General features: G+C 38.4%; 2 protein-coding genes across 3 annotated transcripts; both read left to right on the top strand.

Moving 5' to 3' along the window:
- Positions 1-1448: 1448 nt before the first annotated feature.
- On the top strand, positions 1449-2748 carry hoxb8b (homeobox B8b). Of its 2 annotated transcripts, none has more exons than XM_061231262.1 (2): positions 1449-1875; positions 2432-2748. In XM_061231262.1, the coding sequence occupies exons 1-2, from the start codon at positions 1449-1451 to the stop codon at positions 2746-2748; spliced, it is 744 nt and encodes a 247-aa protein (XP_061087246.1). The 2 variants fall into 2 exon arrangements, with proteins under 2 accessions (XP_061087246.1, XP_061087245.1); XM_061231261.1 differs by having other exon boundaries at positions 2429-2748.
- Positions 2749-4621: 1873 nt separating this feature from the next.
- On the top strand, positions 4622-8816 carry LOC133121785 (homeobox protein Hox-B7-A-like). Its single transcript, XM_061231250.1, has 2 exons — positions 4622-5027; positions 8127-8816. Exons 1-2 carry the CDS (start codon positions 4622-4624, stop codon positions 8384-8386), a joined length of 666 nt encoding a protein of 221 aa, XP_061087234.1. The 3' UTR covers positions 8387-8816.
- The last annotated feature ends 4835 nt before the right edge of the window (positions 8817-13651 follow it).

Raw genomic sequence — 13651 nt, 5'->3', positions numbered from 1 at the left:
GTTTTTTTATTAGATAAACGTTACATTGTCTGTTGTTGAATATGTATAGTTTTACTAACAAACGCACAACAGTGTGTGTGTGTGTGTGTGTGTGTGTGTGTGTGTGTGTGTGTGTGTGTGTGTGTATGCATGTGTTTGTGCGTCTGCGTGTGTACGCGTGTTTGTGCGTGCATACGTGCGTGTGTTGTTTTCCAAAGTGAATCTTCTATTTAATTGTTTACATTTTCTTTATTTACCTATTGGTTTGTAAAATGCATTGCGGCTGCAAGGACAACCATGCTTTCGAGATATGTCGTCTTTTATTCTACCAACAATAAAGGGTTAAATGCGAACTTTTCTGTTGTAAAACATATTGAAAAGATGCTCCACATTGGCTACCCCCTAAAATTCAGATGAAATTATTTACATTTCAACATCAGTGAGTTGTTCCAAGTCGAATCTTTAACTACACTAGTCTTGCAACCTCATAAAATCTTAACAGCGTTTTTGTGTGCATTATAAACAACAAACAACATTGGCGTTTATGACATTTTATAGTTTACTAAACCGTTCACAACAGCTTTCACTGTTCTAACAGCAGTGGATCTCCTTTCCGGGGCTTTTAAATCTTTATCAATAACATATTTATAAAAGCATGATCATTAAAATGTTAAATATGACTGTCTCGTCTGTCGTGAATGCGCGGCTACCCATGGAGTTAGGTGCTTTGACAAGTTGTTCAAGAACAGCAATTACATTTATTGGACCTTTTAAAACTGATAGCAATTAAGTCGTGTACTTTTACAATTTGCCAGAGCAGCCTGACATTTTAAAAAAACGAATATACCTCATTTGAATTTTAAAATTAACGACCAAGTATGCATCATTTTGGTTGCCTATTAGCTACTCTCTAAAAATCCATCTATTTAAGAGGGGGTACGTATACATTTGATCTAATGCAAAGCGGCAGATATCTCATTAACTACTCAGTTGAATATATTAATGCGCATATTCTCCCCTCCTCTCTCACTCACCCCCCTTTACTCTCCGACACCCTCTCTCCCCCTTTTTCTTTTCTCCCTTTTTCATTCTCTCCCTCTCTCCATATCACAAGCGCGCAGTGCAGTGTCCGTGTGGAAATGCTGAAGCCAATGGGATGAGGATGCGATAATAGATGCAAATTATCGTGAAAAGACACTGCAAAATATGAAACAACTCATTTGCGGCGGAGTAAATCACAGAAAACTGTTTATGAACTGGCACCCCATACTGGAATCGTAATGCAGGAACATTTCAATGGAAGAGATTTTATGGAATCGGCATGATTGTGGCGTGAACATTTAAAGGGTGCTTAAAATACAACATATATCTATATTTTGGGAATCACTGAGCGTGGCTTCAACCGAGAAACGCTGTGCTTTTATTACTCCTGAACGACCGAGTCTTAAAACACAAACAACAACAAAAAGATGAGTTCCTATTTTGTCAATTCTCTCTTCTCAAAATACAAAAGTGGGGATTCTTTGCGTCCCAATTATTACGAATGTACAGGATTCGCACAAGATCTGGGAGGTAGACCCACTGTAGTTTATGGACCGGGTACCGGAGGAACTTTCCAACATCCAACTCAGATACAGGAGTTTTACCACCACGGTGCATCCACGCTCTCTACTGCCTCTTACCAACAGAATCCATGCGCCGTAACCTGTCACGGAGAACCAGGAAACTTCTATGGGTACGACGCGCTGCAAAGACAGACCCTATTCGGAACCCAAGACTCAGACTTAGTCCAGTACAGCGACTGCAAGTTGACCGCGAACGGCATCGGAGAGGAGGCAGAGAGCACAGAGCAGAGTCCCTCGCCAACTCAACTCTTCCCGTGGATGAGACCACAAGGTGAGGCGACACGAAAAAATAAATAAACTGTGATGTGAAAGGAAGGGGTGTAATAGTGTAACAAAAGGACCCACAGTCGTGCAAGATACACATTTCCTGCGTGCGGGGAATGGCACAATAGCTCGTTTACTGCTTTATGGTGTCCAAACTTCTGAATCACTTTATCGTTTTATGACCGTGAGAGAAAGTGGTCGATGTGCCCTAAAATCCTTTGGTATTTGGTCACAGTTTTACTACACATTTTATGGCTTTCTGTTGCCTTGAGTTCAGTTCTTCGATCTCATGTTAGGTGACTAAACCAGGTGATGTTTTTCGTTTGTGTGTGTGCGCGCGCGTGTACGTAGACTGTTAGAAGTGCTGTAACCATGTATGTGTTATTTGTATGCGCGCAATTGTATTTCTGCATGCAGCAAATGTATTTCCTCAAGCCAAGAAGTGTAACATTAATTATTGTGTGTATGACTTCATACTGACAAATCATAAATCCAATAATGGAGGCGCTTGTCGGTAGAATGGTGATCGAGTTTGAACCTGTGTCCGTTTATTTTGCCAGTAGCTGCCGGACGGAGGCGAGGCCGACAGACCTACAGCCGCTACCAGACACTGGAGCTGGAGAAAGAGTTTCTTTTCAATCCCTACCTGACCCGCAAGAGGCGGATTGAGGTCTCGCACGCCCTGGGACTTACCGAGAGACAAGTCAAAATCTGGTTTCAAAACAGGCGAATGAAATGGAAAAAAGAGAACAACAAAGACAAATTTCCCAGCAGCAAATCGGAACAGGAGGCGATAGAGCAACAGAGGAAAGAAAATGACCAAAACGAGGAGGCGCATACGGCAGAAGAAGAAGACTGTGACAAAGCAAAACAAATGTAGGACTACAAATGTAGATATAAACACAATGAAAGAGACTACGACCAATGTGGGCTTTCGTCTGAGAAACATTGCAATCCTGTAATGGCTGCTCCAGTTTGGAAGTGGCGAGGACAAATAGGGGGATCATAAAGATCAAACGTAATAATATGGTATCAAATGTAGGATTTCAATAAATTAAAACTTACAAGGGGAAGTGAAGCGTTTCTACTTTTTACCTGATGTTGGGGAAATGTTGTAGTGTTATGAAATAGCCTCATTTATTTGTGGAACAATTTATGTGACGTTTTTATTGTTAGATATTATCAATAACAATTACTTTGGCAGCTGTATAGGTTTCTTAAGTTAATTGGTGCACTTTTTACTGTTCCTGTTCATTGTTTTGATGGAATAACGTAACAAATAACGTAGCAAATGAAGAATTCCAACAACATGAAACTGCCTATTTATGCTGTAGGTGCTCTCTCTCTTTTTTTACGTTTGTCCTTATTCGTCTATTTCTGGTATTGTGTTTTTACTTTCATGGGTAAGCATGCGCACAGTGCAAAAAATAAAATAAATAAAAAGGCTTCGTTTACTGTGAAACAGAATGTGTACTGTACTCGTGAATTAGTTTATGAGGACTTGATGATATGCTTTATTGTTCTTCGTCACTTTGTTCTATTGTCTAACCCTGGAAACGGCAGAAGAGAGGGGGTACAATAAAGTTTACAAGCGAGAATCCATGACATCATTACTGTTCTCTTCTCAATTTCCTCCAACAGACCAGAGAGACTGTCGACTGTCATTGCAGGGACAATCCCAACCAGAGGGTACCCTGTAGGCCAGAACAGGCGAATAGATCCTGAAGCCCGATTTACACCTAAAACAAAGAATAGCCGTAGATCTAGGTAGCTGGTTCATTGGGCTACCTTTACAGTTTTTGGTAAACCTTTGCGAAGTAGGCTTTCATGAATATGTTACTTATGAACGTCGAATTAAAAATCGAATGGCTCTATAAATGGCTATAAACGGTTGAAGGGTTCGAATTTTGCGTTGCCTGAGTGTCCTCAACATTGATAAGACTCACGTGGGGCATGAAAATGTACACCTGTGAACTTACTTTGTGAATTACTTTATTCATGCAAAACGTATTTGAAGCAGAGTATTTATGTATTAATAGTGTGCTCTAAAAAGAAAGCATTATACTTGCGTATTAGCCGCCGACTTGATCGTATGGTTAGCTTGGTTTCCGTTAGCAATAACCAAATCATTCGCCTAGTTGATCGAGTTGATGACCACACGCCTTCGTGTGACTCCAGGCAAGGAGATGCCGAGACGAAGAAACAGTGAGATCATGTATTACTTTGGACACGACCACAGACAGAGAAGGCAGTCAAGAATGAACACAGACCAACAGCGACATAGTCTCTGAGTATTCGCGCAGATATATTTTGCAGGAAAGATCGATACCTAAATAAATCGGGTTCTCTTTATTAATGTGGATCGCAGCATGCCTAGGTCTAGTGCTAAATCTCCGTTATATGCATAGTTTTCTATCTCTTTCATGAGGCAGATCGTATTGCACTATAGAGCACAGTTTATCGATTGTATGTTAATGCTAGCTTATTTTCCATGTACGTATCTTTAGCTTGCTTACAGAAAAAAATGAAATATATTTTATAAATCTAAATTGTACAGCATTTTCCACATTAGTGAAACTGTGGGATGCCCCTTTACCATTGGGCCGTTGTAAATCACGTGTCCGCTATCACGTGGCCCCTGAGGAAAAAGAGGTGCTTTTGGTGTAAATCTGGACTGTAATTCTGTAATATATCACGGTACCTCGTAAAACCGACACTAAAACGACCCGGCCTACAAATCACCCGGCCAAATTATGAGTTCATTGTATTATGCGAATGCTTTGTTTTCCAAATATCAAGCTGCAAATTCGGTTTTCCCAACCGGAGTATTTCCAGAGCAAACTTCTTGCGCGTTTGCGCCCAGTTCTCAGCGAACCAGCGGCTATGGCTCGGGGTCCGGTGGCACTGCCTTCTCCTCAGTGTCGGGGGTGTACAGCAGCGGTGGGAACATGCACCCCCAGAACCAGAGCATGTACCCCGCCGGTTATGGCCTCAATGCCGGGTCTTTCAACATGCACTGCTCACCCTTTGATCAGAACATGTCCATGATGTGCACCGGAGACCCATCCAAGCAGTCAATTTGTGGCAAAGCTGAGCACGGGGACTGCGATCAGCAGAATGAGGGCAACTTCCGGATCTACCCTTGGATGAGAAGTACAGGTATGTTAGCAAAACAAATGACGAAGAAATAAGAACAAGGAGGCAGACAGACACGTTTCCTAAATCTTAGGATGTAAGAGTTTGAAACGTCAGTACTGAGTTTAAACTCTGTTTAAAGTCTGCTCAATGATGTTTTGACTACGCAATCGTTCATCGCTATGACCATCCGTGAAACAGTTATTTGTGACTGTTGAATATTCATTAGCTATTGCTACTGTATAGAAAAATCTTACAGCGGGTTTTTAGTGTTAGCTGGCCTCAGCATTCGATATGGTGTCCAGGAGAAACATGAGAAGCGACGGTGTATTTTACCGGTTTATTTTTCTGTTCTGTGAACATGTCCAGAAATCTGACTTGTAATTTAAAGCAATTACTTGTATTGCAGTGCACTTTAAAAAAGCATGACTCCCGAGATAAAACAGTGATCCAAAATAGGCTACTGTACGTACGCGATTCTTCGTATTAATAATAATAAATTGCCTCAATCACGTTGAATACTTAATATTTCATCATATCCATATGTTTTTACGATAAAGTAGTTCTGTAGTATTTTCAGACAAAGTACTTTTTAAATTACAACCAACAGTACCTTTACAACTTAGCGCCCCTCAGCGCTTTGATAGTGTGAAGGCAGCACTGAGTTGCCATTGCTGAACAGCTGGTTAAAAGAAATGACCTCTATTATGTGTTTTATTACTCATGTAAGATGCGTCATGAATGAAAACTGAACAAATTCTGTGTTAATTGTTCTTATTATGCATAAAGGATGGTATATTTGTAGGATATTTCAAATATTTATATTTGTGTGGAGGTGCTCAATTAAAGTGTTTTTAGTATGATGCCGTAGGTTAAAAAGCCTTAAACATACATTGCCTCTTGTGCATTTATTATATCATCAATTTCGGCCTGTGATTTTTATGTAATTAAGCAACCTGGCTATTATTACGTAGTAACGTAGTAGATGAAAATTGATATTCATACAGTTCCACATTAAGCGGACATGCTGTACACAATGAGTAAGACTGAGTAAGACATGAGTAAGAGACAGCATTTTCACTTTTTAAATTGGATGTAAAGTTCAAGCTCAATTGAATGAGTGAGTCTAATTTTGTATCGTTTAACACGTCCCTGTTCCTTTCACATTGGATCTATGTACGCCTCGTTTAGGTTATACTTGGTCGTAAAACATGACAAAATGTGAACGCATCTCCATGCACAATAGTTAACCGGGGGTGAACGTGATGCCTGTTTTAATACCAATTGCATACATCAGCAGGCTACTATCGAGGTTTCCTGTCATTGATTACGGCTGGATGGTTGAATAAACTGGTCTTCAGAGCTGAGCTAGCCTGTTCGAATGTCAGTTTAGAGCAAAATACGTTTCCTGTGAATCACTTATAAACATTTTTCTTGAAATACACCCACCCCATAAAGAGGTCCAAAACACTGAACATAATGGACAACACCACACATAGCTTGCATAGCTCTTCTCCCGACTCATTCTCACAGGCAAACAGGCGTGCCCCTCCCCCAAAACACACACACACACACACACAACACACACACACTTCCACCAACACCAGCATAGCGGTCTGTCTCAGATGTAGGCTACTTTACCCAAAACATCACATTAAAAGTAAGTCTCAAATCTGTTTGGGGGAAGTGACGGAGCATGGTTTGTGAAAGTAATGCACATCCATGTCGAAGCAGCACAGTCTAGCTGTCTATCTGTATAGAACAGGTCATGACTTAGGTATACGTTCACCTTAACTTTCACAGTGCATGGCACATTTTTCATAACCAAACACCTTTTGTTTAAAAGCGCTGACTGTTACTGTTATACATAGCTGTATTCGGAAAAAATAATTTTAGGGTAGTAGACAAATTCAGTGAATAAAGGGTTGGTGTATTATTATTATTATTATTATTATTATTATTATTAATGTTAATGTTAATGTTAATGTTAATGTTAATGTTAATAATAATAATAATAATAATAATAATAATAATAATAATAATAATAGTCATAACAATACTACTAGACTACTACTACTACTACTACTACTAATAATAATAATAATAATAATATTAATAATAATAACAATACTACTACTACTACTACTACTACTACTAATAATAATAATAATAATATTATATTTAAGAAGACATACCTTATGAAGTGCCTTTATTATACCTTTATTTCTTGTTTGACAGCATGAAATGCATATTGCTTATATATATATGCTCCTTTGTCAAACCGAGAAGGAATGTCAAGGAAATGTTTAGCCTGCATTCTTAGAAAACATGGTTTTGAAAGGATTCTTTGGTTTGATTCCATATGTGAAGTATTTTTAGTTCTTTATGGAACCCTCATAGGTGAGGCGTGTGAAAACGCCCATAGAAAGAACCATTTTTCCCGACAAAGAACCCTTTAATAAGATATGGTTCTTCTATGGAATCACAGTGTTCCCAATACCATTGTGTATTATAGATGATGATGATGATAATAATAATAATAATAATAATAATAATAATAATAATAATAATAATCACCATCATCGTCAGAAGTATATACACATTGATATACACTCATACATATGCCTACATAGATACACACACGCGCATGTATTTAGTTAAGCTCAGTCAAGGCGTTAAAATGATACATTATCGAGTTCATACGTTATATGATAATATCTCTGAAAGAAACTTGATTCAGAGATGTCAAAGAGATGTATCATTGCTGCCTTTCAAAATATATAACTTTAATTAGGAATAAAAAGGCAACGTTCCGGATGTTCCTTGTAGTCCAGACACGTTCAATCAGGAGCCTATTTCATATATTAGTTTCCTATTTCTTATTACTTTTGTTAGTAGCTACTAATATGAGAATAGCTCTTCACGCCTTTCTATAGAGCCAGTAATTATGCAATATAACAGAATCTTTCTAAAAATAGATAGATGTCCAGATATAGGCCTGTAACAACTATTTCAAAGGGTTTTATCTTTGATATCATGTGGACAATAGAAAATTGTATATTTAACGCATTGCTGCATTTGCAGTGATGTTTACCACATTTAACTTATATTACACTTTTGCAGGTGTTGACAGAAAGCGCGGCCGACAGACCTATACGCGCTTCCAAACTCTGGAGCTTGAGAAGGAGTTCCACTTTAATCGCTACTTGACCAGACGGAGACGCATCGAAATCGCTCACGCACTCAACCTCTCCGAGCGCCAGATCAAAATTTGGTTCCAGAATAGGCGCATGAAATGGAAGAAAGAGAATAAGATCACAGACCAGGGCTCTCCTAATGAAGATAAACCTGGTGGAGATGAAGAGGAAGAGGATGAAGAGTAGCGAAGGTGTCTCCTTATCGTAGGAAAATAGAAAATTGAATAGTAGACTGATACTCGCCCGCCGCATTTTGTACGACACTGAGCATAATACTACCTACAATGGTAATTTTGTAAAGTTAGGGATTGATACTAAATCTGCCTATGAAATTATCTTTTTAATAAATCAATAAATCTATAGTTAATTTGTTTTCGTATGTTGTGATAGTAGTTGTTGCTTGTGTCCTACTTTCTAAATTGAAATTGTCATGTGTCCGGACCTATCAGTCTAATTCGAAAAGGGATCGTATGGACAACTACATATTCTAATGTACATAAATGTGTTCTGTGCTTGTCGATTTTGTAACTTTTGCGTGCTAGTGTATCTTCTTTGTTTTCTCTTATAATAGTACATTTTCTGGTATTTTTTGTTTGCATAGCCTATTTTGTGTACAGTGGACCATATGGTGTTTGAAATGTTGTATATTGTGAAGGAATTAATAATAGTAAAACAAGCATACTCACTTTACAATTGCACAATTATGTTTTTCCTCTTAATAAAACATAGCTGATGTCTTTATCTTTTTGCTCATTTAGAGATGAAAACATTGTATTCACTGCATTTTATACATGGTCAAGAAAATAATAGAATGACTGTACGCGTGTGCATTCTTGACAGTCTTTGACCAAATTAAAGGTTTTTCCAATGGCCATTCGTGAAAACAGTCATGATATCAGAAATGCAAAAAATGTTAACGAAGGCTGCTATTTACATTTTACGAATATAAATACTACTACTACTACTACTACTACTACTACTACTACTAATAATAATAATAATAATAGAAGTCAAATATATTTTCCACATATAAATGTTCACTGTTAGCTTAACTATACAGTACAAGTACAATATGGACTAGTATGTACTCTGTAAGAGTTTATTTTACGTTGAATATTTTACTGGGCAAGACACAGGAACCTGCTACACTGTAATGTGTGATGAATTCTACCTCTATGAGCCTAGACTCTTGAATTGGGATTGTAATGATTCGGCCTATTGCATCAAGTAAAGGCAGGGAACTCCGTAAGGAAAGTACACAGAATTTTTTTTTTGCAAAGCTCCATAATTTACCGTTCTTACCACAGCATTGCGTCATGGTGCTTAACAAAGCGAACCTGTAAACACAGAAATAATAGCCTGATATGTATTTTAAAAGATAACAAAACCATAATAAACACGGTGAGTGGAATTTTTTGTTTGCTGCTATAAATGGTCCTGTAATTTTAACTTAAGTGGGGGTAATATTTTGGGCTACCCATACACATTTACCAACGGATGCAATGTACAAAAATATAATTATATAAATAATATATAGGCCCAATTATTGAATTATTTTCCATACCTTTTTATCAATTGTGTGTGACTATTCCACATCTATAGCACTTTCTTATGGAAACAAATAGCAGAAATAGTATCCTAACGTGTTATACTCGTTCTTCGCAAGAAATAGTAATATTTCAGGGGTGAGTAGTGTTTTGTAAAAAGACAGGCTACGTAAACTGTTAGGACGAAAATTTAAAAACCTAGTTTAACTAGTAACAATTTTAAGGTATTTTAGTAAATATATGATTTCATGACATAAACACACCATGGTTGCATGAAATAAATTATAGGTTGTTGTTACCTCGTCTATGTATGTATGCATGTTTGCGCGCGCGCGTGCGTGCGTTGTCGTACACCGATATTTGTAATTAGGAGATTTTTAAAAACCTCTTTTAAACTAGCTAATCTATCCAGGAGGGGTTTTGCAGAATAAAAAAACGATACCCTAAATAATTAAACACCGCCATTGTTCAAAGTATCCCCAACCTCACAAGTAGCGAGGATGAATGCAGCCACCATATTTGTGCATTCTGTTTTTCATTGATCACAACAGTCATATTAATTGTACCTTGAACATGAAAACTGTCTGCTCGTTTCTGTTAGTTGTGCAGAAAAAAGATGGCGACGGAGGCATGTCTGCTGTTAAAGCGCTCATGAAGAAATGCAATAAATTCCATGTTGTTTTATGAAAATTTACAACTTTGTGATAGAACTTTATGAGTGGCTGGGTTCTAGGATTGGCCGAGGACGGTCATGTGGATAGTTAACCGTGAACATGAACTTTTTATGATTTCCCAAGTGGTTATATTGCAGCATTCTTTTGGCCACTGCACCTTCTGTAGCAACACTGTCCTCCTTAAAGGTTCTTGGCTCCTTTTCATACGTATAAATTAAAAGATCTTTGAAGAGAGTCCTTAGTTCCCGCTGTAGAAAGATAGAGCCTGCATCCCCTCCGTACTGCTATGCTAATGTGGCCGGCTCTGATTGGGATTTCCTTTGTAATGGACGGTGATCGTGAAATCTGGACACGATGGAGAGCTCGGCTCATTTTTCACTGAGGGATCCTGCTCTCTTTGCTAATGTAATGATAGGGATTGAACTCGTAGCCTCATGCTAACGGCAGAACTGTTTGGAACACCTATAATGTCAGATCAAAAACAAAAATATTACGACTTTCGCCAGGCTGTCCAGCGACAGAATGAAGGATTATCAGCAAAGGTAGGATGTGTTGCCACTCATTTCTCGTTTCATGTCACGACTGCTGTGTGCATTGCAAATATATTTGGATTTCTGTGTGAAATAATTTAGTTGAATCTGGGTTAGCATTTTTCATTTTATAAGTTAAACGAACAAACGGATGGACAGTCGAAATGACAATATGTGGAATGCACGGTACCCAATTGAAATCGACTCTGATATCGTTTGGACATCTATGATTACCGCATCGATTTATTTTAATTTCCATGTGACTGGGTGTGGGTAACTGTTTCCATGAACAGCGGTTTACCATCTTAAATTAATGATGTGTTTGGATGTTGCTTATCCGTTAGCAATTGCATTTTGCTGAAATGTCTTAGGTCACCGATTACGTGGAATGCTTTATCAAGAGGCACGCAGCTATGCGACATTCCTACAGCCTCTGGCCCGGCGCTACGCAGTTGGGAAAAAATCAACGTGCTTTGCAAAAATGAAATCCCTTTAATTCGAGCAAGTTTAAGGGTTTCGGTGAACAATAATTACAGTTGTGATATTCAAAATGGAAAGTATTCGATTTTATCATAGCCTAATTTTAATTAGCCAATTAATAGTCTTTCTGAGGTGAGTGATTAGCTACGTTGTAACATATCGCCATTTCTCCCTAGCTCAGTTTTGCCTGTTTGCTTCATTTGGCGTGAATTTATTCCTGGCTTCCTTACATTGGTTTGCTAAAATTGCTCACCCCAAAGAAAACATTTTTAAATAATAAAATGATTAAACTAGCCTAGTACTACGAGCCTACAGCTGCTACGGCTGCTAGCCTACTTCTAATAGCCTACTAGTCGCTCTGCTACGACGACAAATAGCATGCAAGGCCCAACTGAGTACAGTAGGCTAAGTCACTTTAACCACAAGGAATGTCAATAAAATAAAATGTGCAGCAATCCTATCTATAGGTATAGAGTACATGCATGCGGATATGCTTGCTACATCTTTATGTATTTTACCATTTGATTTGTTATAACAATCAAAGTAAGGTGAGTACAATTCTTAATAGCGAACATAACCATAGTCAAAGGTTATGTTCGGCTGAAACAATTATAGACAGGGCTTCTCATGTTTAGTGTAGCTATAATTATGATATAGTAATATTTATTGAACTGCAAAACAAGTTTTTTGTCTATGTGTCAATACGTGTGAAGTCGAATATTTGCAATAGCATCTGTGCATTCAACCGACTAAAGTAAAATAATGTAGCCTGTGTGCGCAAATATATAGGCCTACAGTATAATGAAAACTACATATATATAGCCCCACTATGTACAAATGAAATGTCAGCATGTATATAATGTATTAGCACGGTGTGATGGATCCCTGTATATAGGTCTCTGTATGAAATCTTAACCAATGCAAGCATTCAGCCATTACCTTTCAAATGGCGTATATATGTTTATGCAGCGTCTTGTGCTCATTCCTTGCTCTTTGGTGCCATCTACCGTTTACTTGTGAATAATGCTAATTAATACGTAGCTTGCGTGTGTGTGTGTGTGTGTGTGTGTGTGTGTGTGTGTGTGTGTGTGTGTGTGTGTGTGTGTGTGTGTGTGTGAGAGAGAGAGAGATGGAGAGATAGATTCCTTTCTTTGCTACCGTCGTGTTTGAATTTGCACAGCGATAGGGAAGAGATATAGAAGGCTAAAGGAAAGGGGAGGAGTGGGAAGTAATGCAGGAGTTCTCGGCTGTTGCTGTTGTGCTTATGCCTGCATTAGGCTCACCATGTTGCACACAGAGTCCCAGAGTCACATGCACGTTATGTTAGCTTCACCGCTCAGCCTCAAACCTTGCGTCGTATGAAAAATGGGCCACTCCAAGGCTGCCCCAAGCCGCTCTGTTTTTCCAACGCGCACACATTCAGTCTTCAGCCAAGTTCTTGTTCTCGGAGTCAAACTTTCCCAACCCATAGTTTTGGTTGTCATTCGTTCCGTCTTTGTACTTAAATTAGGACATTGTTCCGTCTACTAAAGAAAATCAGTTATTTGTGTATTTTATTGAGAGGGGTCATGTTTGTGTAGGAGAGAGGAGAGAGGGAGCGCTAGAAATATAGTAAGGAAGAAAAAAAAACTGGGGGGGGGGGGGGTTATAGCACTGTAAACATTGGCAGTATGTTGGATAACCAGGATTCGTCCTTGGTACCTGTCTCGCGGTGCTTTATGTGATGTATTATGTATTCAGAGTAACATTGACATAGAGAGTATTTCATGAACATCAACATTTTAATGGGTTGATGATATTAATAAGTTGAGCTATCTTTGTTCAGAGTGTATTTGCCAAGTTGTTTAGAGATTCCATAACATGAAACGCGACTGCTACCCAGAGAGACTATAGGCCCATAACAAAACTACTTCCTGTCTTTAGAACACAAGGCTATATTCTAGAATATCCAAATAGGTGATTTCTTCATGAAAATGAAATATTTAGTGGAATCAAGCTTTTAATAACGTTTTTGAACTCTCTGAGGCAAAATTGAACCCTGAGATTTTGGAGCGAAAGACATCTCCGCCATATGCTCTTTAATTACTGTTTCCTAAACGTAAATCCATGAGCTCTCTCGAATATTTCTTTGACCAACAGGTCTTTGAAATGGTCTAATCTGATTTGCGGTCAGTGACCGAAGCGAACGACATTAGGGGCCAAGACAATTCGCTATTTAAC

The sequence above is a fragment of the Conger conger genome, chromosome 2, assembly GCF_963514075.1.
Source record: "Conger conger chromosome 2, fConCon1.1, whole genome shotgun sequence".
NCBI classification, from domain to species: domain Eukaryota; kingdom Metazoa; phylum Chordata; class Actinopteri; order Anguilliformes; family Congridae; genus Conger; species Conger conger.
The sequence above is the reverse complement of the archived record's forward strand: the minus strand, read 5'-3'. Positions and strand labels throughout refer to the sequence as shown.

Excerpts from the sequence above, each read along its gene's own strand:
- hoxb8b (XM_061231261.1), top strand. The coding sequence starts at position 1,449 with ATGAGTTCCTATTTTGTCAATTCTCTCTTCTCAAAATACAAAAGTGGG. Across the intron at positions 1,876-2,428 it reads CCCGTGGATGAGACCACAAG|TAGCTGCCGGACGGAGGCGA; the intron begins GTGAGGCGACAC and ends TTATTTTGCCAG.
- LOC133121785 (XM_061231250.1), top strand. The coding sequence starts at position 4,622 with ATGAGTTCATTGTATTATGCGAATGCTTTGTTTTCCAAATATCAAGCT. Across the intron at positions 5,028-8,126 it reads CCCTTGGATGAGAAGTACAG|GTGTTGACAGAAAGCGCGGC; the intron begins GTATGTTAGCAA and ends ACACTTTTGCAG.